At 37.7% G+C, this 23,788-nt stretch overlaps 1 protein-coding gene across 1 annotated transcript in view; it reads left to right on the forward strand.

Moving 5' to 3' along the window:
- Window positions 1-23,788, forward strand: part of LOC135226139 (serine/threonine-protein phosphatase 6 regulatory ankyrin repeat subunit A-like) — a 39,720-nt gene that overhangs the window by 10,780 nt on the left and 5,152 nt on the right. Inside the window, exons 2-5 of the mRNA XM_064265580.1 lie at window positions 8,915-9,014; window positions 13,910-14,953; window positions 16,971-17,285; window positions 20,918-21,301. Of these exons, the coding sequence (XP_064121650.1) occupies window positions 14,192-14,953; window positions 16,971-17,285; window positions 20,918-21,301 (1,461 nt within the window). The 5' untranslated portion in view covers window positions 8,915-9,014; window positions 13,910-14,191. The remainder of the gene's footprint in view (window positions 1-8,914; window positions 9,015-13,909; window positions 14,954-16,970; window positions 17,286-20,917; window positions 21,302-23,788) is intronic.

Raw genomic sequence — 23,788 nt, forward strand, 5'->3', positions numbered from 1 at the left:
CCAGGAATACTGGACGATCGACTCTTGATGTACAACACTTCACTGAGAAAAAACCTGAATAGATAAAAGTTCTACTTAGCTCTGGTTTATATGGGGAAAGATTGTTGATGTCCGATGACGTCACAGCCTCTCTCTCTCTCTCGCGTTGCAGGAAGAAGTCAATGTCGTGATGACGTCACAGCCTCCCTCCCTCTCTCGTGTCGCTTCCTCTTGGCCTAATCTCCACGTCCTTGCATGTGATCGCGCGTTGTTTCCTATGTTGGTTTCTTCCTTCCCGTCCGGTTTTTGATTCTTGGAGATATGTGATAACAGTCACTCAAACGTCGATGTTAATGCTCGAACTAGTCTTAATTAATGACATATTCATAGGATGTTTACAGTTGCATGTTGATTGAAGATCCCGTTTCCTCAGTTTATTATTGATTTATAGCTGGACTTCGATGATTTAAATTCTTCGGTAGGCTTATATGGTTCTTCTGTAAGTTGGTTTCCGCTTGCCACCATTATTGTGTTCTTCCGCTTTGGCGAAAGACTGTTTGTCTTTTCTTACGACTGTTGTTCGTAAGCATTGTTGGTTCTACTTCTCTTCTCGCCTACGTTATATCTTGGTAAAGTTGATTCTTCTTAGAATAAGGGAGATGATTCAAACGGAGAAGTTGATAACTTAAAAACAGCTTTATTTCTCAACTCCATCACAAGAGAGATGGTTTGGTCAGGAGATTGCTCCGTTTGATAACTGGAATAGAACTAACATTTCAAAGCATCGTGTCGATAGCGAAACACTAGCTATCTCAGCGATTCATATAAAAAGAATAATTAGTCCGCCGGCTCGGAAGTCACAAGTTTCCGGCGCAGGTTAACAGGTCAACCGCTTTCCATGGAAGGTGTTGTTGGCTGTTTGTAAACAGGAATATGATGAGATGTCCAAATGCAAACCAGGCTACTGCAAGCATTGCACAACGTGATCTAGATTTGAGATTGTCACGTAGGACGCTCCTAATTCACCAATGACCCCTCAGGTCATGGGTTCTATTTACAGATATGTAATTATCTGTTTCAAAGAATGTATTTATTACATATGAATGGGCAGAGGTAAATAGGATGGTATTTAACTCTGATAAATTTGAATCAATAAACTATGGAGATAGAGAAGGAAAGCTATATGCATATAGGGGACCTAATAACGAGACAATCACAAATAAGGAAGCAGTTAAAGACCTAGGTGTGATGTTGAATAGGAACATGTTTTGCAATAATCAAATAGCAATTCTATTGGCAAAATGTAAAGCAAAAATGGGAATGTTGTTATGGCACTTCAAAACAAGAAAAGCTGAACACATGATTATAGGTATTGCACAAATAGAGAGTGTACAAAGGTCCTTTACAGCTAGAATAGAAGAAATTAAGGATCTTGACTACTGGGAAAGACTACAATTTTTAAAATTATATAGTTTAGCAAGGAGAAGAGAATGCTACATGATAATTCAGGCATGGAAACAGATAGAAGGAATTGCCAAAAACATCATGGAGCTAAAAATATCAGAAAGAGCAAGCAAAGGTAGATTAATAGTGCCCAAAACTATACAAGGAAAAATAAGGAAAGCACACAGGACATTAATCCACCATGCGCCAGCATCGACAATGCAGCATCTATTCAATGCATTGCCAGCTCATCTGAGGAATATATCAGGAGTGAGCGTAGATGTGTTTAAGAAAAAGCTTGACAAATATCTAAGCTGCATCCCAGACCATCTAAGATTGGAAGATGCAAAATATACCTGAAGATGCATTAGCAACTCTCTGGGAGACATTAGAGGTGCCTCACACTGAGGGACCTGGGGCAACCCGAACAAGATTTAAGGTATGTAAGGTCAGTAAGGTAAGTGCAGAACCTCGGTAAACTGTGCAGGATGAAAGAAGAGAGGAAGTGTTTCATTGCACGATCAGAAATAATAAAAGTTAGCATGCCTATAAATCTTTGTATTTCTGATCTGATTTTACATTGGCTCTAGTAAGAGAAGCCAGATCTTTTACTAAAATAAAGAAGAAGAAGAGTTAACCGAGAGGAGTACAGAGGTATGCACGAAGTCTGTCAGAGGTTTTGGGTCAAAATGATACCTGTATTCCTGTAAGGGCTCTTATACAGGATGCTTGACCAAGGATGGTTTTGAAGCATGGTACCGAAGCTGTGCTCGGAACTTGCTCATGTAGACAGAAACGCTGAACCACCCAGTACTACGTACACTTCCTGGGGCAGCTACGAGTGAGCTGAATATTTGGCTACTTCGACACCGTACCTCGACACTGATTGCCAAAACTATGATTGCAAAAGTAATATGTATAACAGCCCTACCAGAGGCTTCAAGCCTTCAAAAGTGATGGCAGTATGATTTCTGAAAGCCTGAAGATGAGTTGACCCAACACGAGTAAGAGAGGAAATATAGTCGTTAGTAGCTTTTGCAGACTGGACGTTAGTTCATATAGGATAGTAAGACATTAGACCTCAGTGCACTTGTTTGAACTTTCCCCTATGGAAATCTTTTGACCTTTACGGGCTGCTGTGAAGCAAGACCCCGTGCCAGCACAAGGCTGGCGTAATCTAAGGTCGATCTTTTGACCACATCGTACAAAAATGAACATTGTAGAGATGGCTGCATATGGTTGTTCCTTTTCAATCCCTTGATATTCTTACACGAGAGACCAAGGGAGACTGACAGTGTAGCTACACTCCAGCAGACTTAAAGAGAAAAGCTACTTGTGACATGGGGAGAAAAGTGTAATTAATCAGAGGAAAGTGATTCAGAGTTTATTGTTTGGAGTCTCCCTCGTATTGGGACCACCTTGACGTGGTGAGGGGGCTCTTGAACCCTAGGAATTTGTTCCCGATTTCAAACCCGAGAGTCCCAAACATCCTATATTTCTAAATATTTGGATTAATTTTTGTGGAACTTTCCACCTTTGCTGAAATTTACTGGACCTGTTAAATAGAAAAGATATCATAGCTGGGACTGGGTTTTATATCTGAAGCTAAATAGTGGGAACCGTGGCAGGACCATCAACTGCCCGATAATGTTTGGAACTGAGTGATATCAGGCTGAACTATTTTGCAGGGCTGGACCACGGATTCCAGGGGTGTCTAGTTTTGCGGATAGGACTCTCGGTATTCTGTCCAGTTTGCCTATAATGTGATTAGAGTGGGGATGATTGTATTCTGGTAATACTCTGTCCTATTAAGCGGGTTTGGCTTACACTTGGGCCACTCTAATCATGTTGTGCCATCCCCTGTGGGGTAAGGTAGGGACGCGGACATTTGGGAGTCGGTTCTCACTTGTGCCATTAGTGGAGAATAAACTGCATGAAAGGCTGATGATATCTTTTTAAGGTTTTCAGGTTTATTTATTTTTTCCTTTACTTTAATCTTTATGATAGATATGAATAAAGATTCAAGTGCCCCTGGGCCCTCTGATGGTAGCGAATCGGCACAGTTGATGACTGCAGGAACTTCCACTGACAACCTTCCTCTGGAAAAATCAATGAAACCTTCCAGTGTAATTACACTGAAACCCTATGCTCCAGTACTGAGTAAAGGGAAATTTAGCAAAAATATAGTATCTGAAATAGGACTCAGAATATTTGAAAACTCTTATGATAAATATTTGACTTTTAATTTGGAAGACTCTAGTTGTGACATTTTTAATGTATATAGAGATATTGTCAAGTGTTGTGGCCGAGAGCCTAAGATTTCTTCTGAGGGGTGAGGAAAGCTGACAGTGGAATCTGCCACAGCAAAAGAAAGTGGCAAACTAAAAACATTATCTCACCTTGGAGGAGTTGAAGTTGAGTGTGCAGTACATGCTTTTTGGAATTACTCCAAGGGAATGATATATGCACCCCAAGGTGTAATAAGAATTGAAAGAATGAAGAAGAAGATAAATGGAGTCCTTGTCCCACTTCCCAATTTAATTGTTACATTCAATTCCACCCGATTGCCTAGTATAGTGAAAGCAGCCTGGTTACGTTTCAAGGTTAGTTAAACAATACGTATATCCCAAGACCGAGATGTTTCCATTGTCAAGAATTCGGACATATGTTAGTGTCCTGTAGACAGAAACTACAAGGTAAGCCTGCCACTTGTGTTAAATGCAGTGAACCAGAGCATGGCATATATAATAATCAAGCCAGATGTATACATTGTGGAGACAATCATCCATCATCTTCACTTACCTGTGATGTATACATCATGGAAAAAGAAATTCAAACATTAAGGGTAACCAAACGTATCACGTTTAGAGAGGCAAAAGAGAGAGTGTTGAATCAGTACGTTAGACCAGGAATATCCTTTTCCAGTGTTGCTGCCAACCAAAGAAGAAATATCAATGTTACCAAGGATAATGTAAATAAAAAACCAGTGACGACCTGTACTCATGCCTCTTTGGAGGCAGCGCCAGTGATTGCTGGCGCTTATGCCTCTTTGGAGGCAGTGCCAGTTGATTCTGACACTCTTGCTTCTATGGAAGCAGAGCCAGTGATTTCTGGTACTCCTGCCTCTCTGCAGGCTGTGCTGGGTGTACCTGGCACTCCCGCCTTACTGGAGGTTGTACCAGCTTTAAATGGTGCTTCTGATCCTTTGGAGGATGCACCAATGTCTGTTCGTCACACCCCTCCTCAGGTAGCACCAGCTTTGTCTGGTGTTCCTGAGACTGATAATCCTCTGAAAAGGAAGGCAGCCATAAATAATCGGTCTCCTCCCAGAAAAAAGGAGCAAGTCAGTAAGCTGAAAGCTCTTAAAAGAGGCTCCAAGCTAACAGCCTCTAAAGGAAAGTAAAATTCATTAATTTCCTCCAGTGGAGCTGTCAGGGATTAAGAGCTAAATGGGAAGAGTTAAGGCTGCTCATATGAGAAGTGTCTCCTGCTTGTATAGCTCTGCAGGAGACTATGATTTGTAATAATACGTGCCCCAGCCCACGAGAATATACATCTTATCCCTCCAACTATAATTCGAATATTGGAAGGCATGGCAGTGTCACTTTGTATGTTCGAAATGACACCCCACAAAATCCTATTAGTATCCAGTCAGCATTGCAAGTGATAGGTGTGCAGATCCATTTGCAAAGAAAATATACAGTATGCTCTCTTTATCTACCACCTAATGAAGTCTTCCCCATCAATAAATTTAAATTTCTTATTCAACAGTTACCACGCCCTTTTGTTATTTTGGGAGATGTGAATAGCAGAAGTCCTCTTTGGGGTGACATCATCACCAATCAAAGAGGAAGGTGCTTAGGTTCTATCATAGAAGATGAAAATGTGGGGATCCTCAACTCTGGGGAGTCTACACATTTTCTTGTTCAAACAGGCACGTTATCAGCAATTGATTTATCTATACTATGTAGTGATGACTGTCTTATTGACTTTAATTGGAAAGCTATAAATGATAGATTTACAAGTGAACATTTTCCAATAGTGGTGAGTGTAGCATTAAGTCCTCCATCTTCAAGGCTACCTAAATGGAACATTGGTAAAGCTGATTGGTCAACATTCCAGGAGCACAGTTCAATAGATGACTTTGCTGATGACTTTCCTTGTGTAGATGACGCTCTTGACTTTTTGAATACAATAATGTTCTCGGCTGGTCTTCAATCTATACCTAGGACTTTGGGCATATTTATCCGCCGACCAGTTCCCTGGTGGGCTCGTAAATGCCAGGAAACTCATAGAACTATGAGATCTGCTTTCACCAGATACCACAGACGAAAATGTGAGTATTATCGTGTTGAATTTCGAAAAGCACGAGCTCATTTTCGCATGGAAATAAAAAAAGCACAAAAAGAATCTTGGACAATCTTCATATCTTCACTAAATTCGAAAACTCCTTTGACTCTGGTTTGGAAGAGAGTTAGAAAAATAGCAGGCAAGTTCACTCCTTGTCAACCTCCAGTTATCAAGATCAATGGTTGTGAGGTAGCAGACCCCCAGTTAGTGGCAAATGAGTTTGTTAATCATTTTGCTAATGTTGCGAAGAAAAATGATGATAGACCCTATTCAGCTCAAAGGCGGCTAATGGAACAGGTCGAAATTGATTTTAATACAATAAGACATGAGCAATACAATGCGCCTTTTACTATGAGAGAATTTGTATCGGCCTTGAATAAATGTAATGAACTGGCTCCTGGACTGGATGATATAACATATTCAATGATTAAGCATACCCCTGAAAATACCAGACTTTTCATATTAAGCCTTATTAACAGAATTTACCGAGAACATATATTCCCCAAGCTTTGGGAGATGTTAAAATTAATGCCATTCGCGAAACCTGGAAAAGATCCATTCAAGACAGAAAATTATCGTCCTATTGCATTGATATCATGGCTGTATAAGATTATGGAAAAAGTGGTAAACACACGCATAATGTGGTACTTGGAACGTGATAAATATCTGTCACTTGCTCAGTGTAGTTTTCGAAGTATGCACTCCACAACTGATGTATTGGTTCTGATGGAATCTTCAATATGTGAAGCTTTTGCCAACAAGCAGCATCACATCACTGTTTTCTTTGATCTACAGAAGGCACATGATACAACATGGAGATATGGCATTTTGAGGGTTCTTTATGAATGTAACCTGAGAGGCAATTTGCCCCTCTTTATTAAGGCTTTTTTTTTTTTTTAAACAGGCTATTTCAGGTTAAGGTTGGAGCAACAATGTCAGATGTAATCAATCAAGAAGAAAGAGTACCACAAGGAAGTGTTTTAAGTGTAACCTTGTTCGCCTTGGTAATCAATGGGGTTTCTAAAATAATTCTCCCAGCTATAACATTGACCTTTTTTGTTGACGACCTGTCGATTTCCTTTGCAGCATCAAGGATGGCAGTGGCTGAACGCCGCCTTCAGCTCTGCATTGATGATATAGTAAAGTGGGCTGAGGTTAATGGTTTTAGATTTTCTGCCAGTAAAACAGTAACTATGCACTTTGGTCGAATAAGGGGAATCCACCCTGATCCAGATCTATTCATTCATTCCAGAGAATTCCATATGTTGGTGAAACAAGGTTTCTTGGTTTGATTTTTGATAGCAAGCTGACCTGGATTCCACATCTGAGATATATTAAGGCAAAATGCTTGAAAGCAATGAATTTGCTGAAAGTCCTGTCTCACACTTCGTGGGGTGCAGACCGAACTCAGATGTTGAGATTATATAAACCCTTTGTCTTTTCAAAATTAAGTTATGGGTGTGAGGTGTACACTTCTGCGAAGCCAAATAGCCTTAAAATGCTCAACTCAATTCATCATGGAGGAATACGGTTGTGTACAGGAGCATTTAAATCATCTCCCACAGAGAATGATTGTAGATGCTGATGAGGTGCCACTGGATCTTCATTACAAGCGTCTGCTGGTTCGGAGTTGGTATAGATTCCAAAGGCTACCTAAGTCTTTAACCAGCATTTGTATGAGAAAGGAAAGGTATTGGCAGTTTTATGAAAGTCATCCCAAGCAACCTCATCTATTCGGTTTTAGAGTAAATTTTATTGTCCATGAATATAAATATGCCAAGGATCGAGATTTGACCAGCAAAATATTCAGTTAGTCCCCCCTGGAACTTTCCAGAGGTAAAATTCTGTAGATATTCTAATTTTACCAAGACAGAATTGTCCAGTGAGGCCATGTGGTCAATATTTTTAGAACACTCCTTGCAACATGATAACTCCACTGCAGTTTTCACGGACGGCTCAAAGTCAGATGCTGGCGTCGGCTTTGGAGTAGTCTTCCCAGATTTAGAGAGAAGCGGCAGGTTATCATCTGTTACCTCGATTTTTACAGCAGAATTATTTGCAGTTTTAAAGGCTTTAAAGGAAGTTTTTATTCGGAATGAAAATAATTTTATTATATATTGTGACTCAAGAAGTGTTCTTCAGTCGCTGGAATCTTTTAACCTTTTAAACCCTCTGATTTTAGATATAATGGAATGGCTGCTTCTACTGAAAAGAAGAGGGAAAGAAATAAAGTTCTGTTGGGTACCTTCCCATGTTGGGGTAGCTGGGAATGAGAAAGCTGACCAACTGGCAAAGTCGGCAGTCAGCTCCCCAGAACCCTGACAAGATGCCTACTACCATATCGGGATTTATATCCTCTAGTAGGTCAGAGAATTGAAAAATGTTGGCAGTCCCAGTGGGAGGATATTTTAACTAATCAAAAAATGCGCAGTATCACGTCATCAGTGTCTCCTTGGTCATATCCGTATATGCCAAGGAGACAAGAAACGATGTTGTGCAGACTGAAGATTGGACATTCAAGACTCACCCATGGGTTCTTGATGTCTCCGTTTTGCGAGAACTGAACTGTGCTGTGCCCTAGACTGTGAAACATTTTCTGATTGAATATCCTAGATTCGGGAATTTGAGACATAGGTTCCTGTCTTTGGGTCGTGACAGAGTAGGTAATTTTATTCTAGCTACAATTCTTGGAAAGGATTGTAATATAGAGCAGATATATATCTTTATGGGGGAGGCGGGCCTCCTCAACCAAATTTAAATTATACATGGATTGTCTATGTAAGAACTTATATATATATGAACAACATTTTTATATACATATATATATATATATTATATATATATATATATATATTATATAATATGAACTATTTTTAACTTTATTTTTTTCTATTTAATATTATTTCGGTGTCAATAACCTAGATGTTGTACCGCCAGGTTTAATAGACACAATCAATCAATTATTGTGTGGAGTAACGTCTTCCATTGTACATGCTCATTAACAATAAAACTCTTTTCTCAGAAGTAAGGAAATTCTTGCGAACAATGGTATTGTTTTTTGATAAACAATATAGGTATAACGTTAGGTATCATGGTCTTATCACGCTACGAGCTATTTGTATCATTTCCTTCAATGTTTCAGACAAAAGCGGTGCAGTATTCAGCTGCTGGCGATATCAGTTAACCATTTTCCGGGCGGCGCATGCGCACAACCACACAAACGCCCACCAGTCAATGCGCAGGTAACGTGTCATGGTAACAGTTTCTTTCTTAGCTTTTGGATATTATTCCCACGATAAAGAAATATGACTATTCCGGCCATGGGTATCCGGTACCCGAGCTATTTAGCAATCCTATTTGAATGAAATTAGAATGATTTCGGGTATCTTTTGTTAGATTTGTTAAAGAATGATTTCTTTTGTGTGACTGGCCAGTTAGTTTTTATTATCTTTTTTTTTTTTTTTTTTTTTTTGTCAAAATTTGTAGGTCTTATGTTTTGCATATACATCGTTAAAAAACAAAACTGCTTATTACATTTTGTTTATCTGGCATATCCAAAAATAGAAGGATACTGAATATTAACCTATAAATGTAAGGCTAGGCCTATTGATTCTTTCCTGATCTGTGAAAAGCGGAGTATACTAAAATATGCACTGATTTTCGATAATAGTAATTATGTGGTATTAGATTTTCATAATCAATAACACAAATGTATAATTGATCCTAACAGTGCTCAAAAGCTTTCCAGAATTTCTCCATTTGGCCTCAATCTTAAAAGTGTATTTTGAGGACTAAATTTTTAACTTCTTGAAAGAAAAACGTTTATAATTTTCATGGTGAAGTAAAACAGAATAACTAAAATATTTAACGCCATATACAATTAACACCAGCAATGATTCTGTAGATGATATTGATAGAGTGAAGTCCAAGTGAAATATAACAAATGTAAAAATGTCATAACTGAAGAACACTTTACTTTATAGATGGTGAAAGGCAAGAGCAATGATTGGAAAAGCGAGATCTATTAGTCAGCATGAGGTATGGGTTATGGAGGAAGAGGAAGACAGGCAAGGGGACCAGTGTTGCCAACCGAAGGGTAATTGCCCGACACGTAGGGTAATTTGACCAAATATTTTAGACCTGAGGGCCATATTTTTAAGTGTAGGGTAATTGTAACAATGCCTGTATTGATCAACATCATTATTAGTATTTTTTATGATCACAACCTCAGAAAGTTGGGTAATTTCCAGTTATGTAGGGTAATTTCTTGTCTTCTGTAGGACGCATAGGGTTAGAGGGGTTGGCATCACTGAAGGGTACCTACAGTATTGTGGTTTTATCAATATTGTGTGAACACTTGGGGTGAATAGAGAAGAGTTGTCTAGATTGAGTGATCTCAAGTTTTCAGCATTCAGGTTGCCTCTGCTCCTTTGTATTAAAAAGTACTTACTCAGGTCGTTTCCATGTGACTGGTATTAACTGTTCCATAGTTATGAAAAAAGGAGTATGATATGTAATGTTTTAAAAATTTTTCCTAATATTTCTCAATTTAAGAAATTTGAAATTATTTTCACATTAAAAGATTTTTAAACTAATTTCAATTATTTACAGCTAAATCTTGACAATTTTTCCTAATATTTTTTCTCAATTTTAAAGAAATTTTGAAATTATTTTCACAATAGATTTTTAAACTCATTTCCATTATTGATAGCTAAATCTTGACAATTTTTCCTTACATTTTTCTAATTTTTATAGGAAGTTTAAATTATTTTCACAATAAAAGATTTTTAAACTCATTTCAATTATTGACAGCTAAATCTAACAAATTTTTCTTAATTTTCTCAGTTTTAAAGGAAGTGGAAATTATTTTCACAATAAAGATATTTAAACTCATTTTAATTATTGACCGCTAAATCTTAAAAATTTTTCATAATACTTCTCAAGATTAAACGAAGTGGAAATTATTTTCACAGTAAAAGATTTTTAAACTAATTTCAATTATTGACAGCTAAATCTTACAAATTTTTCCTAAAATTTTTCTAATTTTAAAGAAACTTTAAATTATTTTCACAATAAAAGATTTTTTAAACTCATTTCAATTATTGACAACTAAATCTTAAAAAATTTCCTAGTATTTTTCTCAGTTTTAAAGGAAGTTGAAATTATTTTCACAATATTACGACCCTTGTGGGGCCTGGTGCAAGTTCTTAAAGCACCAGGAAAGAGAGGGCAGTAATACAGTGTCCAATAAATAAAGGTCAATGGAGACTAAAACACGAGAGAAAACTTATATTTATTACACAAAGCAAGAAAATAAACAGTCAGCCTTGTGACTACAGGACAAATATGCAGTCCTTTAAATAAATCCAGTAGGATTACCTAACCTCTAAAACTGCATCCCTAAGACAGTAGAAAAATAACACAAGCAGTAAATAAAGGGCCCAAATAACATACCTATAACTAAATAAGGTTAGGAAGGAAGGAGTAGACATACAGAAAGAAAACACTTAAATTCCTACCTAATATTATAAAACTAAACTTAACAAACACCCTAGGATAGGGGCAAATAAAATGTTCTCTATATGAGACAACTTCAAAAATACTAAAACTACGGAATAGTTCCTCACAGTTTATAGAGGGAACAAAGGGTTGCATCCACACTTGTTGGCGTCCAAAGGGGCCAGGCTGAGGGTCATAGCACTGGGGAACTCTGGCACTGTCTCACAGCAAGCCACCAGGTACGGCGTCACTCATCAGGTCACCGCTATCGGAGGGAGTTCTGGAGCACGGGTAGCAACGGGTATACTACTAATAGTGCCACCCTGAAATAAATACCAAAAGGATATTACCTGTTCACAGACTCCCTACGTTGCTCCTCGGGCCACAATGCCCCCACAACTGCCGCACTGGCGAAGAAGACGTCCTGGAGGATGCAGAGGCGCCCTTCCTGCGTCCACTCGGCCGGGAATAATTCCTCTGCGTCGTCCTGAGCCCGCAGGAAGTCCACACCTCACACAAACAAGTCTAGGGTAGGCTACAGTAGCTCAGAACGCCGTGGGTGGCACAGGAACTGAGCCCACAGCACAAAAGGTAATCCAGGTAATCCAATAAGCAACTTAAAAGTGTGGGAGGCATGCAAGTCAGGCCCGTACTAATTAGAGGAGGATACCCTCCGAAGAAAACTTTTGTCTCCAAGGACGAACACAGTAAAAACAGGAGATGAAACTGCCAGTCAACACTCCAGAGTCCATGGCAGCTCTCACCAACACCAAAAAGAAACTATAGAGGGAGTTAGGAGTAAACTTTTTACACATTGCAATGCCGGGAGGAGGCCACAAAATGTCTTTAGCAACACAGCCTTGTCACAAGCAAAACCAAACTTAACCTTAAATAAATCAACAACTAAAGAAAATCACAAGGCTGAGACTAAAATAGAATTAATGACAATTACGTTAATACCTGATACACAATAAAAGATTTTTAAACTCATTTCCATTAATGACAGCTAAATCTTAACCATGTTTCCTAATATGTTTCTCAATTTTAAAGAAAGTTGAAATTATTTTCTCAATAAAAGATTTTTAAGCTCATTTCAATTATTGACAGCTAAATCTTAACAATTTTTCTAAAAATTTTTCTCAATTTTAAAGAAAGTTGAAAGTATTTTCCCAATAAAAGATTTTTAAACTCATTTCAATCATTGACAGCTAAATCTTAAAAGTTTTTCCTAACATTTTTCTAATTTTAAAGAAAGTTGAAATTATTTTCACAATAAATGAGTTTTAAACTCGTTTCAATTATGCCAGCTAAATCTTAACAATTTTCCTAACATTTTTCTAATTTTTATAGGAAGTTGAAATTATTTTCACAATAAAAGATATTTAAACTCGTTTCAATTATTGACAGCTAAATCTTAAAAATTTTTTCCTAATTTTTTTCTCAATTTTAAAGAAAGTTGAAATTATTTTCCTAACAAAAGATTTTTAAACTCATTTCAATTATTGCCAGCTAAATCTTAAAATTTTTTCCTAACATTTTTCTAATTTTTATAGGAAGTTGAAATTATTTTCACAATAAAAGATTTTTAAACTCATTTCAGTTATTGACAGCTAAATCTTAAAACCATTTTCTTAATTTTTTTCGCAATTTTAAAGAAAGTTGAAATTATTTTCAAAATAAAAGATTTTTAAACTCATTTCAATTATTGCCAGCTAAATCTTAACAATTTTTCCTAAAATTTTTCTCATTTTTATAGGAAGTTTAAATTATTTTCACAATAAAAGATTTTTTAACTTTTCAATTATTGCCAGCTAAATCTTAACAATTTTCCTAACATTTTTCTAATTTTTATAGGAAGTTGAAATTATTTTCACAATAAAAGATTTTAAAACTCATTTCAATTATTGACAGCTAAATCTTACTGCAGAAATTTGTGAGATTAAAGATGGTGATCAATCTAGACTCCATTTTCTTACAAATGGCTGAGAAAACCTGTCATATTTAGGTAAAATTCCGTTTTTTTTAATACAACCTCCTAAAATTTCCCACACATGCCAAGAGCATCTTTAGTAATAAAAATAAAAATTTCATTTAAATACCGACACTAGCTCTATTTTTCCTTTTATTTATTTATTTTATTGTTCATTACTGGTAACACGGGACTAATATCTTTGGTTAGATTGAGAAAGTCATGATCAGTGCAATGAAGATGAAAAAGAGAGTGTCTGTAGGTTCATTTTAACCTGGGTACTTCAGACATGACTAACTTCCTGAAGCATTCAGTAGTTGAATACAATTTCAATCATATTCGTATTTTGGCCGTTGGGTATTTTTTACGACCAAGTTGCTAGCAATACATGCTGTGGAATTCATGGGAGAATAGGGAATTATTGCGTCGAAAGCATTAAATAACCGAAAAAATAAGTATTTGGCTGCAGGACTACAGTATTAAAAGAATAATTTTATATATACATATGCAAGGCATATGTAAAACGTTTTGCAATTACATTTGAACACTTTATCAGAATATAAACTTTGAACGGTTTTTTGAGATGAAAATTTTGGCTGTAAATTTGTCAATAAAACTTCAGAAATATGAACTTGTACCGTCATGCTAAACTGGATATTTTCTCCACAGTTCATAGGGTCCTACCTCATGCAGTCTATGAAGCAGATGCCACGGCAGCTGTGAAGAGACTCCAGGATGGTGGATCAACTGCGTACGAGGACACCAGATGTGATGCGAGACTTCCTCGTGCCCTTCAGGATACTGAGGAAGAAAAGAGTTTTGATAAACCAAAATGAATAAAGTGTGATCATCTCAGTGTAACGATACTTCTTAAAACAGGTACTGAAGCTGTGCAGGGAGCAAAGATCATTTATCACTCTTCATCTTGCAAGTAAGCAAGTTGGTGAAGTCATGGAATTACCAAGAGGAAATGTTGCTGACATAGATGCGCAAGATGAAGAAGGCAACACAGAATTACATAGAGCTGTTAACTCTAACAACGGGGATTTGGTTCAGGAACTCATCCAGATTGGGGCTAAAGTCAACATTCAGAACAATCAACAACACACACCTTTGCATCTTGCAACGATGAAAAGATATATTCCTATAATGGAAATACTTCTTCAAGCTAATGCTGACTGGGATAATATCGATTTTAGTGGCAATATGGGTGCTCATCATGCAGCTTTTAATGGCAACTGTGAAGTTATGGAGATCCTCTTAGAGTCAGGACTTGATGTGAACTCCCAAAACAAAAAAGGACATTCATTGCTTCATTTGGCAGCCCGTGAAGGTCGCACAGACTTAGTGCAACTCTTGATCAGTAAAGGTGTGGAAATCAATGTTATCAATAAAGCTGGAAAAACTCCCCTTCACCGTGCTGCTTACCTTGGACATACTAAAATTGTAACTCTGCTGCTAGAAGCTCAACCTGAGGTGCATCAGTCAACAGATGGCGTGTCCTTCTTGCACGAGGCAGCTCTGGGTAACAGGCTTCACACAATTCAAACTGTTTTCACGGATTTTCCCCTTACAATTAGGTCTCTGTCAGTGTATCTTGCCCGCAGTGCAGCAGACTATGCTAGTGCTGCTGGTGGCAATGATTGTACATGGTGGTTAAGAAAACAAATGACTAAAGACACTGGGATATGTGGTCCTTCCACAAGTAGTCTGGTGAGTATTAAAGCAGCATAAATAAGTACAGTGACCCAGTGAAACGTAAATGGGATGGTTCAATCCGAAAGGGTTTATTGTAGAATACAATTATAATGTGTTCTATGTGTACAGTGTACATGAAGAATTGAACAAGTATATCACTATACCCATGTGCAATATATACGTTTATTGTACATGCACACTCAGTTACACTGCTAAAAAAATTGAAGGCGTGCCTTTTTAAATTTTGCTATATAGAGTAAATGACAACAAGCTAGGAAATATTGTTACTGCCTTTAAGATCCTTGTTTTCTCTATGACTCCAAGTGTTTCCAGCTCCTCCGTATCTTTGTTGTGAACAAGGAAGCCCTTCAGTTCTAGTAACCTTCATTGGTAACTAGCTTTATAAAGGCTGCGGTCTGTACACTGTGCTCTCAGAATGACTGCCGCAATGAGTTTCTTCTCCCATCGTCTTATCGATGTTTTGCCCTGCCATGCTTGTGGAATGTGCTAGGCGGTACTTAGAGGGACTGAAGGTAGCAAGGGCTGTCCAGACGTTGGAGGATGGTGTTTCACAAAGGAATGCAGCCAACAGGCTGGGTGCATCCAGAAATGTTATTGCTAGGCTATGGTTGAGGTATCAAGAGACAGGAAGGTATGATAGGCTTCCTGGAAGATGCACAACCCTCATTAGGATCGATATCTGCATATGTTAGCTTTACGAAACTGACAGTCAACTGCTAGAAGCATCCAAATGGCATTCCATTGGGCTACTCAGAGTTGCATCAGTGACCAGAAGTAAGGAACTGGTTGCATGAGGAGCAGACGCCCTGCAAGATACAGAACTAACCCCCAATACTGGGCAGCTCATCTGACATTTACACATAATCACCAGAATTGGTAATTGCATCACTGTTGGTCTGTTCTTTTTACTGATGAGAGCAGATTCCCCGTTTCTACTTGTGACTGATGTGTTAGAGTGTGAAGACACTTGAATGAATGATATGTTGCATTCAACATTGTCCATTATAACAGGTAAAGAGAACACACTGCCAGTGATGCAACTGCCGATTCTGGTGATCATGCGAATGCCAGAAAGGCTGCTCGGTGTTGGGGGTGAGTTCTGGGCATCTTAAGGGGTTTGTGCTTCTCAAGCCATCTTCATGCAACCTGTTCCTCACTGTCTGATCACTAATACACCTTTGAGTAGCCTGATGGAATGCAATCTGGATGCCAATAGCAGCTGACTGACAGTTTGGTAGAGCTAACGTATGCAGATATCAACGATGAGGGGTTGTGCATCGTCAGCAACCCTGTCCAGGAAGCCTACTATACCTTCCTGTCTCTTAATACCTCAACCATAGCCTAGCAACAACACCTCTGGACATACCCAGCCTGTTGGCTACACTCCTTAGTGAAAGTCCATTCTCCAACATCTGGACAGCCCTAGCACATTCTACAAGCATGGCAGGGCAAAGCATCAATAGGAAGATGAAGAAGAAACTCACTGTGGCAGTAAGTTTGAGAGTACACTATACAGACTGCAGCCTAAAGCTAGTTATCAATGAGGGATACTTGAACTGAAGGGCTTCCTAATTCACAACAAAGATAAGGAAGGAGCTGAAAACATTTAGAGTTATAAAGAAAGCAAGGATATTAAAGGCAGTAACAATATTTCCTAGCTTGCTGTCATTTACTCTATACAGCAAAGATGAAAAAAATTGCTCCTTCAATTTTTTTTAGTGGGTATATTGTTGATTACGCTATGTATAACAGATTATACGTGCTCACATAATTTCTGTGTAACTTGTGCTCTTCATGAATTATGATTTCTTGCTACTCAAATACTGTTTTCTATTTTACTCTCGTACAGTTCTCATTTCCATTCAAATTCAATAACGTAATGTTTTATTACTTAATACGCATTCAATCATACTTAATGTGTTTATGTTATTTTTTCTCCTTATCGGACAACAATCTTTAAAGCTATCCATAGATGATCTCTGTGAGTTTGATGCATCTGCACTGTTCCCAGGATGACAGCAAGAAAATGTACGAGAAAAGCGGATCTAACATAATTGAGCGAGCTGGAATGGAGGGTAAGCGGGAAGCTAAATGGCTGAAGAAAAGCGCAACTGACGGACAGATAGAACCGCATTACATGGATGAACAGGGGGACACAATCCTTCATGCAGCGGTAAGAGGCGGTAACGAAGATACTGTGACATCTCTCATCGAGGTTGGAGCACTCTTGGTAGCCAGAAACTACCAGAACCAGACACCAGTAGACATTGCCAACAGCATGGGCACAAGTTTGCAGGATTATCTGCCCAAGGAGCCAGACACACAGGTGAGTCTTCAGATTTATAAGTCGGATGCAAAACAGAGATCTTAGCATTTTTACATGTATAATGTAGGCATTATATTGCATATATTCTCCATATGCTACTGCATACACGTATCGTTCATATTATCAGTTTAGTACAATTGTCAGCTTAAAAAGTGCTTCCTGATTCAATTTACTTTGTGGTGAATATTTTCTGCTTCTAATTTCCTTATTCATGCAGCCAGAAAGGTAAGGAAAGTCGTAATTTCCAGGGAATTATGAAGGCAATAATTCTATAACAACTTTGCATAGCTCTTTCCACTTTCGTAACAGTTTTCTGGATCCGTAGTCACTGAAGGAAAGTCGTAATTTCCAGGGAATTATGAAGGCAATAATTCTATAATAACTTCGCATAGCTCTTTCCACTTTCGTAACAGTTTTCTGAATCAGTAGTCACTGAAGAAAAGGCGTCAGGGAAAATAGTCTTGCAGAGAAGTTATCATTGATCAAGTCACTGTCAGCTGCTTATTCCTCATTCATATTTTCATGGTTTTCCTGTGTATTTATTTTTGTCCTGTTATTCACTGATATTGCCCTGCCCATTTTCTATGAGCGACCACTTAATTTTTTGGCGTATGATAATTCCTTACATAGCACAGGTGGATCATCTATGGCTGTGGGTTAAAGGAAATCTAACCAGATGTTTGTGCACTCGTGAGTGGCTTCTTCAAAGCTATTGCAAGTCTCAGCAATAATGATTCTGTCAAATCTTGGCATTTTGAGAATAATTCCTTCCCTGAAACGCTGAAGTTTGGTCTCTGCTTTTTATGGTGCTGCAGACACCTCTGGAGGTGTTATTCTATTTTTGATGCAGCCATTTAAAAAAAATTTGTCCATGTATGATAGCGTGCATTTTCTCATATTATGCTGACCTTCCTGTTTTATTTGTCTTGGGGAAAGTGCTGCATCTTTTACGAGAGAGAAACAACATGCTCTCTTGTTAATCAAGCTTTTCATTATTGAAGGAGTATCCATGTGCAATTTGTGTTAGTTTGCTCCTCTTGAACGTCACACTTAGTTGGCTTAAGTCTACTAATGGAACTACAACGTCAAGAACAGAATAGTACTGGAGCATGCTATAAGACTTAGCTAGGCTCTTGAAATATGTGCATGATTATTAATATTTCGAGTGCCTATTCAAGGTCTCTTACACAGTGGTGCGCCTAAATTTGGAATCAAAATTTCGGGTTACAATGCTGATCGTGTGGGACTTTCCATGGTTTCTGAAACTGTCTTCTACAGTATTGCTGGCATGCTCACTTCGTTCTTTTCTCAGTTTCCTTTTTATTTTTCAAAAGGTGTGTCGAACAAGCTAATGACAGAGTAAAAGCAGCTTTGTGGATTATTATGAAAATTCCTTTACTTAAAGTTCTTGTTTTCTTCTGTTATCATACTTTCATTCATATTCTTTCTTTGGTGTTAGGCAGGCAGCCATGGGGAGGTTCTATTGCCTTGTTCAGTGAATTGGTTTCACCTTTTAGCTTTGTCCACTTCACTGTTTTCTAGAATGCAACTTATTGAGATGAAAAGATACACCATGTTGTGGTAGCTGATGCTTTCCCTGTTGCACTACAAAAGCGTCCTCTCAATGCAAGAGCACCTTCTGAATAAATGTTACTGTTTTTGTTTTGTTTTTCTTTTTACCGACCAAACCTCCATTTCCACTGCCCATTTCCAAAAATGCAACGATGAATGCTAATAACTGAGGCATCTCCTTGCACAAGAAGTGAAAGCAGTCACATGGACAGCATGCAGCCATCTGCAAAAATGCACTAACTAGGGAAACTCCAGGATAATGAAGCAGAAGTTAAGAGAAACGAAGCTGAGAAAAGCAAGATCATCTATCAGACGACGCACTTAAAAAAAAGTTGTCTGCTGTTTTTCCCATGGAAATATATTATCTTTGCCTAGATGTTCGTGTCTGGTAGACTCTAGTCCCTATACTAGTACTATAAGTAAAAGGTCAAAAGCTTATCAACTTTTCCATTGGCTTTAAGACATAAACTGTTTAGTGTTACTTGCTGTGGATCCATTTTGATATCATGTAATGTGCTTTTAATTTTAATTTTTCCATATTCTCACTGAAGCCTTTGTCAAGAAAGGGTTTAACAGCTATGTGAAATTCGTACTACAATAATGGATTTTCAGCCTGCTTGGACAGCTTTCTTGACAGAGCACATCGACTTCTAGGTGAACGACACAGGAACAATGTTATACGTAGAAATTACTGCAAACATGAACAAGCCCGCACTCGATTGAGATTTACTTGGAAGAGGAAAGCAGAGAGGTCTTTAAGGACCAAAACACAAACAGGGCCAGACTTAGACGCATATGGTTAAACTAGAGCGTCTGTAAGTGATACTTAGAAAATGTGATCTATCTATGTTTGGACGTGATTTATCTTTCTGTTGTAATGGCCAATGGAAAAATCAACTTCATCTATGAAGATAATGGGAATAAAAGAAAATTATTCTCAGAACTTGAGTGAACTTTGCACTAGCTCAGAGTCCATGTGACTTTCAAAGGGCCTACGAGCACTTGAACTTCAAAGGATAAGTCAAAGGTCATCATACAAGACTCAGTGTTAAGCCATTTTTACATTATTTCAAATATTAGTTTACTGGGGATGTCGCTGTAAAAGCGAGTTATTCTGATTTAAAGGTAATTTATGATTGTTTTTATCATTTCTATGTTTCTCAGAAACACTCCCATCATCCCTCCATTTGTGTCTCCAGTGGTTTCCATTTCTTTGCCAGTTTATGGTTTTCTTATATGACACCCTCTTCTTGATATAACTGGTTTTGTGAAAGCATGTCTTTAGTTTCTTTTTGAATGTTTTCATTTTTACATCTTTCCAGTTTTTTGGTCAAATTGGTTGAATAATCTGGGTGCCATATAATTCAAGTTTTCTGTGTCCCAGTATCTTTGATAAATCTTGGTCTATTAACTTACATTCTTTTGAGCTCTGGCGTATATTTAATCTTTTTGAGGTATATTTTTGGAGCACATTCTTCACATGTATTGGGTCTTTATTTTTTTTAATTCCAGTGGCTCTTTTTGAGGTATATTTTTGGAGCACATTCTTCACATATTTTGGGTCTTTATTTTTGTAATCCCAGTGGACTCTTAGAATATAAATTCCATTTTCATTTATTGCTTTTGCATGCAGGCAGTGAAGCTCAGATTCATTTGGCTGCCTTGTTATCTCAGCCTCGGAAATAATCTTGTAGTCTACACTTATAAGTACATAATTATTTACAAGCATCTCACTGATTTCTTTTTGGGGACTACATTGCTTAGGTTATGATCCTTTTTGACTACATTCAGTGTCTGAAAAAATGATGAAGTTTAGGCTATAGAGCCAAGCTCTGTCGTTCTCAGCCACTGAGTGGTTAAGAAATTGTAAAGAGGTCTTTGGATTGGTAGACCCAAAGGTAAATAGATCTGAAAGGTAAATGAGATGAAGTCATAGTTGGTGAGGTAGGACAGCAAGATGAAGGAAAGGAAGTGGGAACGAAAGTAAAGTCAATTTCCTTATTGTGCTATGAAAGATACTGTCACTGTTATACTGAAATCCTTTTCATTTGTCATTCCAGCTAGACAGCAGAATAGCTTCGCAACTCTACTCGATACTGCTGAATATCATTGCTGGAACAACTGACCTTGATGATCCTGACAGAAGAATACAAACATCTCCTACAGGAAGTGAAAATAATCTAGATAGACAGGTCCAGCAAAACAAAGTACAGATCACAATGACAGTGAGTAGATTGCTGGCCTGGGGAGTACCTCATGAGCGTCTAGGAAGTTGTGACAGGCCCATATTGCCACTGGCCGTTAAAACTAATAACAGAACTTTGCTGCCAATGCTCTTGGCCGCTGGATTTCCACTTACCACGACAGATTCAGGACTAGGCCTTGTCCAGTTAGCATGGTTAACTCCGGACATTACCATTTGGGTTGGAATGGTAGTAACAAGGGTAAGTCTTTTAAGTATTTTATAGTTTTAAAATAAATTTCTGAAAACTGAAGGTTATAGTCATTAGTTTCTCAGATGTTAACTCTCGGTTTTTCTGGAAAAGATTACACACACACACACACACACACTGCATTCAAAGTGTTTGGTTAAAAGTTTTGCCAGACAGGAAAGCTGCCCTCAGTTCAGAATTTATTACTTGATTTTAAACAGTAAAATACTGAGGTCTGTTTGGGATACTAGTCGCTTTATCCATTTCCATTGTAAAGGATGTGATTCGGGTGATCTCTTCAGTACAAGGGTGGCAGTACGGTACGGTATGGTACGGAATTACGGTACGGTATGGTATTTTTCCACCTGCAAGAACGGTACGAAATTACGATACTATATTACTTTGTAAGTGCGGTATGGTACGAAATTACGTTATTTTTCCGTACCTTTCCCGTACTCATTCGGTACTTATTTATTCCAAAGACACTGCCCACATCCCGGATAAACCAGATGACAAATATTGACTTTTTAAGTAACCTATCTTCTGTGGCTGCTTAATAAGCAGCCACAGAGGATAATAGCTCAAAAGCATCTATGCGAATTGTGGAGAAGGATGTCAAAAGTGGAAATAGAAAAAGAGGTAAACAATTGATTGATCAGCTTTTGAATACAAGTGACCAAGACAGTGAAGCCTGTGAGCGAGTAAGCACTGGCATGTATGACATAAGGCAAGTGGTACAGAACTTTGGCAGCTGTAAGAGAGTAGATAGGAATGTAGACATTTTCAAATGGTGACAATGTCATCCACATCAAGACTTGAAGAAACTGGCCGAAGTGGCAGTGGCTCTTCCTGTCACTCAGGCTAGTGCAGAGCGTACTTTTTCAGGTTTACGGTATATCCTCCTCGATGAACTTCTGCTAGGGCTTAAAGAGGATATAGTTGAATCTATCATGTTTCTGCGTTGCAACACCCAATAAATAATCAAAGGACCAATTTATGGATGTGAGATTGTTTTTACTTAAAAGGACAATGAGTGAAAATAATGAATCTTTTTGTTCATCTGTATGTGGAAGCTAAATTTTTCAAAATGATATCTCTACACCCAAAAATGTTATAAAAAGACTTATGTTTATTAATGTCAATTAATGTTCATTTAAAAAAATCAGTGAATGATGATAATAGTTTTTGTTTATATATCTGTGGAAGTTATAGTCCATTCATAATAAAGTACGAGGCCAATGTTGACATCTCTTTAGTATTTCCTATTACTGTAGCCTGTTATAGGTTAATTGCTTTGATTAATTATAATTCTATGATAAAAATGCAAATGTGTATATTATATGTAGGTTCAAAAGGGCTGCACATGCAAAATAATTGCATTCTAGTTGACCCGCCTTTCACTCTCATTTTGTCTGTGTGCCTAATAAAGTTTTGCAGCCTTCGCATCTCTCTCTCTCTCTCTCTCTCTCTCTCTGGAGGAGGAATTGTTTCCAAGATAATATTATTGATAATTTTCACTGAAATGTAATGGCAGAGGTACGAAATCAGGTACGAAATTTTTCTTTTATCTACCAATACGGTACGGTTCTTTAGGTATAGTACGAAATTACGGTACGATATTTTCAAGCTATCGGGATTACGATACTTTTTCCGTACCGTACCGTACTGCCATCCTTGCTTCAGTACTATTTCATACAACTGAACTTATTTTTTTTAGTGAAGTAATTTTGAAATCCTTAGAAGAGCTAGAAAAATGGATGGCATCTGCTCTAGCTAGGAGTCTTCTTCTGGTTCTGCCATGTAGTTCAGCAACTGTAGAAATTATTTTCGACAGTTTTAAAGGGGATTTGAGTTTTAGTTTGCCACAATAAAAGAAGATTAATTCTTTGAGAATTTCATGCTGGGTTTGTTTTGTGTACTTTTAACAGTACTCAGGTCAGTTGGTCTAATCCATATATTACAGGTATTTGGCCAGTGTTTATTAGTGTTGGGCAGATTATTAAATTCACATTATTTAGTCTCCATTGACAAAACTGCTCTTGTTCAATGTGCTCTGGTTATGTTTTGTATCTTTGGTTTGGTACAAAACATAACCAGCATGAAGAGTAAGAGTATTTGTTGCAGCACAAGTGCTTAACCAGTCCTCGAAATCTTCTATTAATTCTCGTTCTTTCATGTCCTGCCTCTTCCAGATCTGGTGTTGGTCAGCCATTTTTAATAAGAGTTTGATTGTTATCAAGATTTCAGTTGCAATAAAAGAAGATTAAGTTTCACGATACAAGAAAACTCTTTTTTTTTTTTTTTTTTTTTAACTCAACGATGCATTCTAGACAGTGTAACCCACAAGCTAGTAGCAGGCTAGCAACACTGCTTGTTCCAGCAAGTGGCATTTCCTGGCATCGTTCTCATTCACTGTGAGGATCTGACTCCCAGCATGTTGGGTTGATGTTGCCATGCATTGATCTAATGTTTCTCGAATTCATAATTTTTTATTTCCTT

Source organism: Macrobrachium nipponense, chromosome 14 (genome assembly GCF_015104395.2).
Source record: "Macrobrachium nipponense isolate FS-2020 chromosome 14, ASM1510439v2, whole genome shotgun sequence".
Classification (NCBI taxonomy): domain Eukaryota; kingdom Metazoa; phylum Arthropoda; class Malacostraca; order Decapoda; family Palaemonidae; genus Macrobrachium; species Macrobrachium nipponense.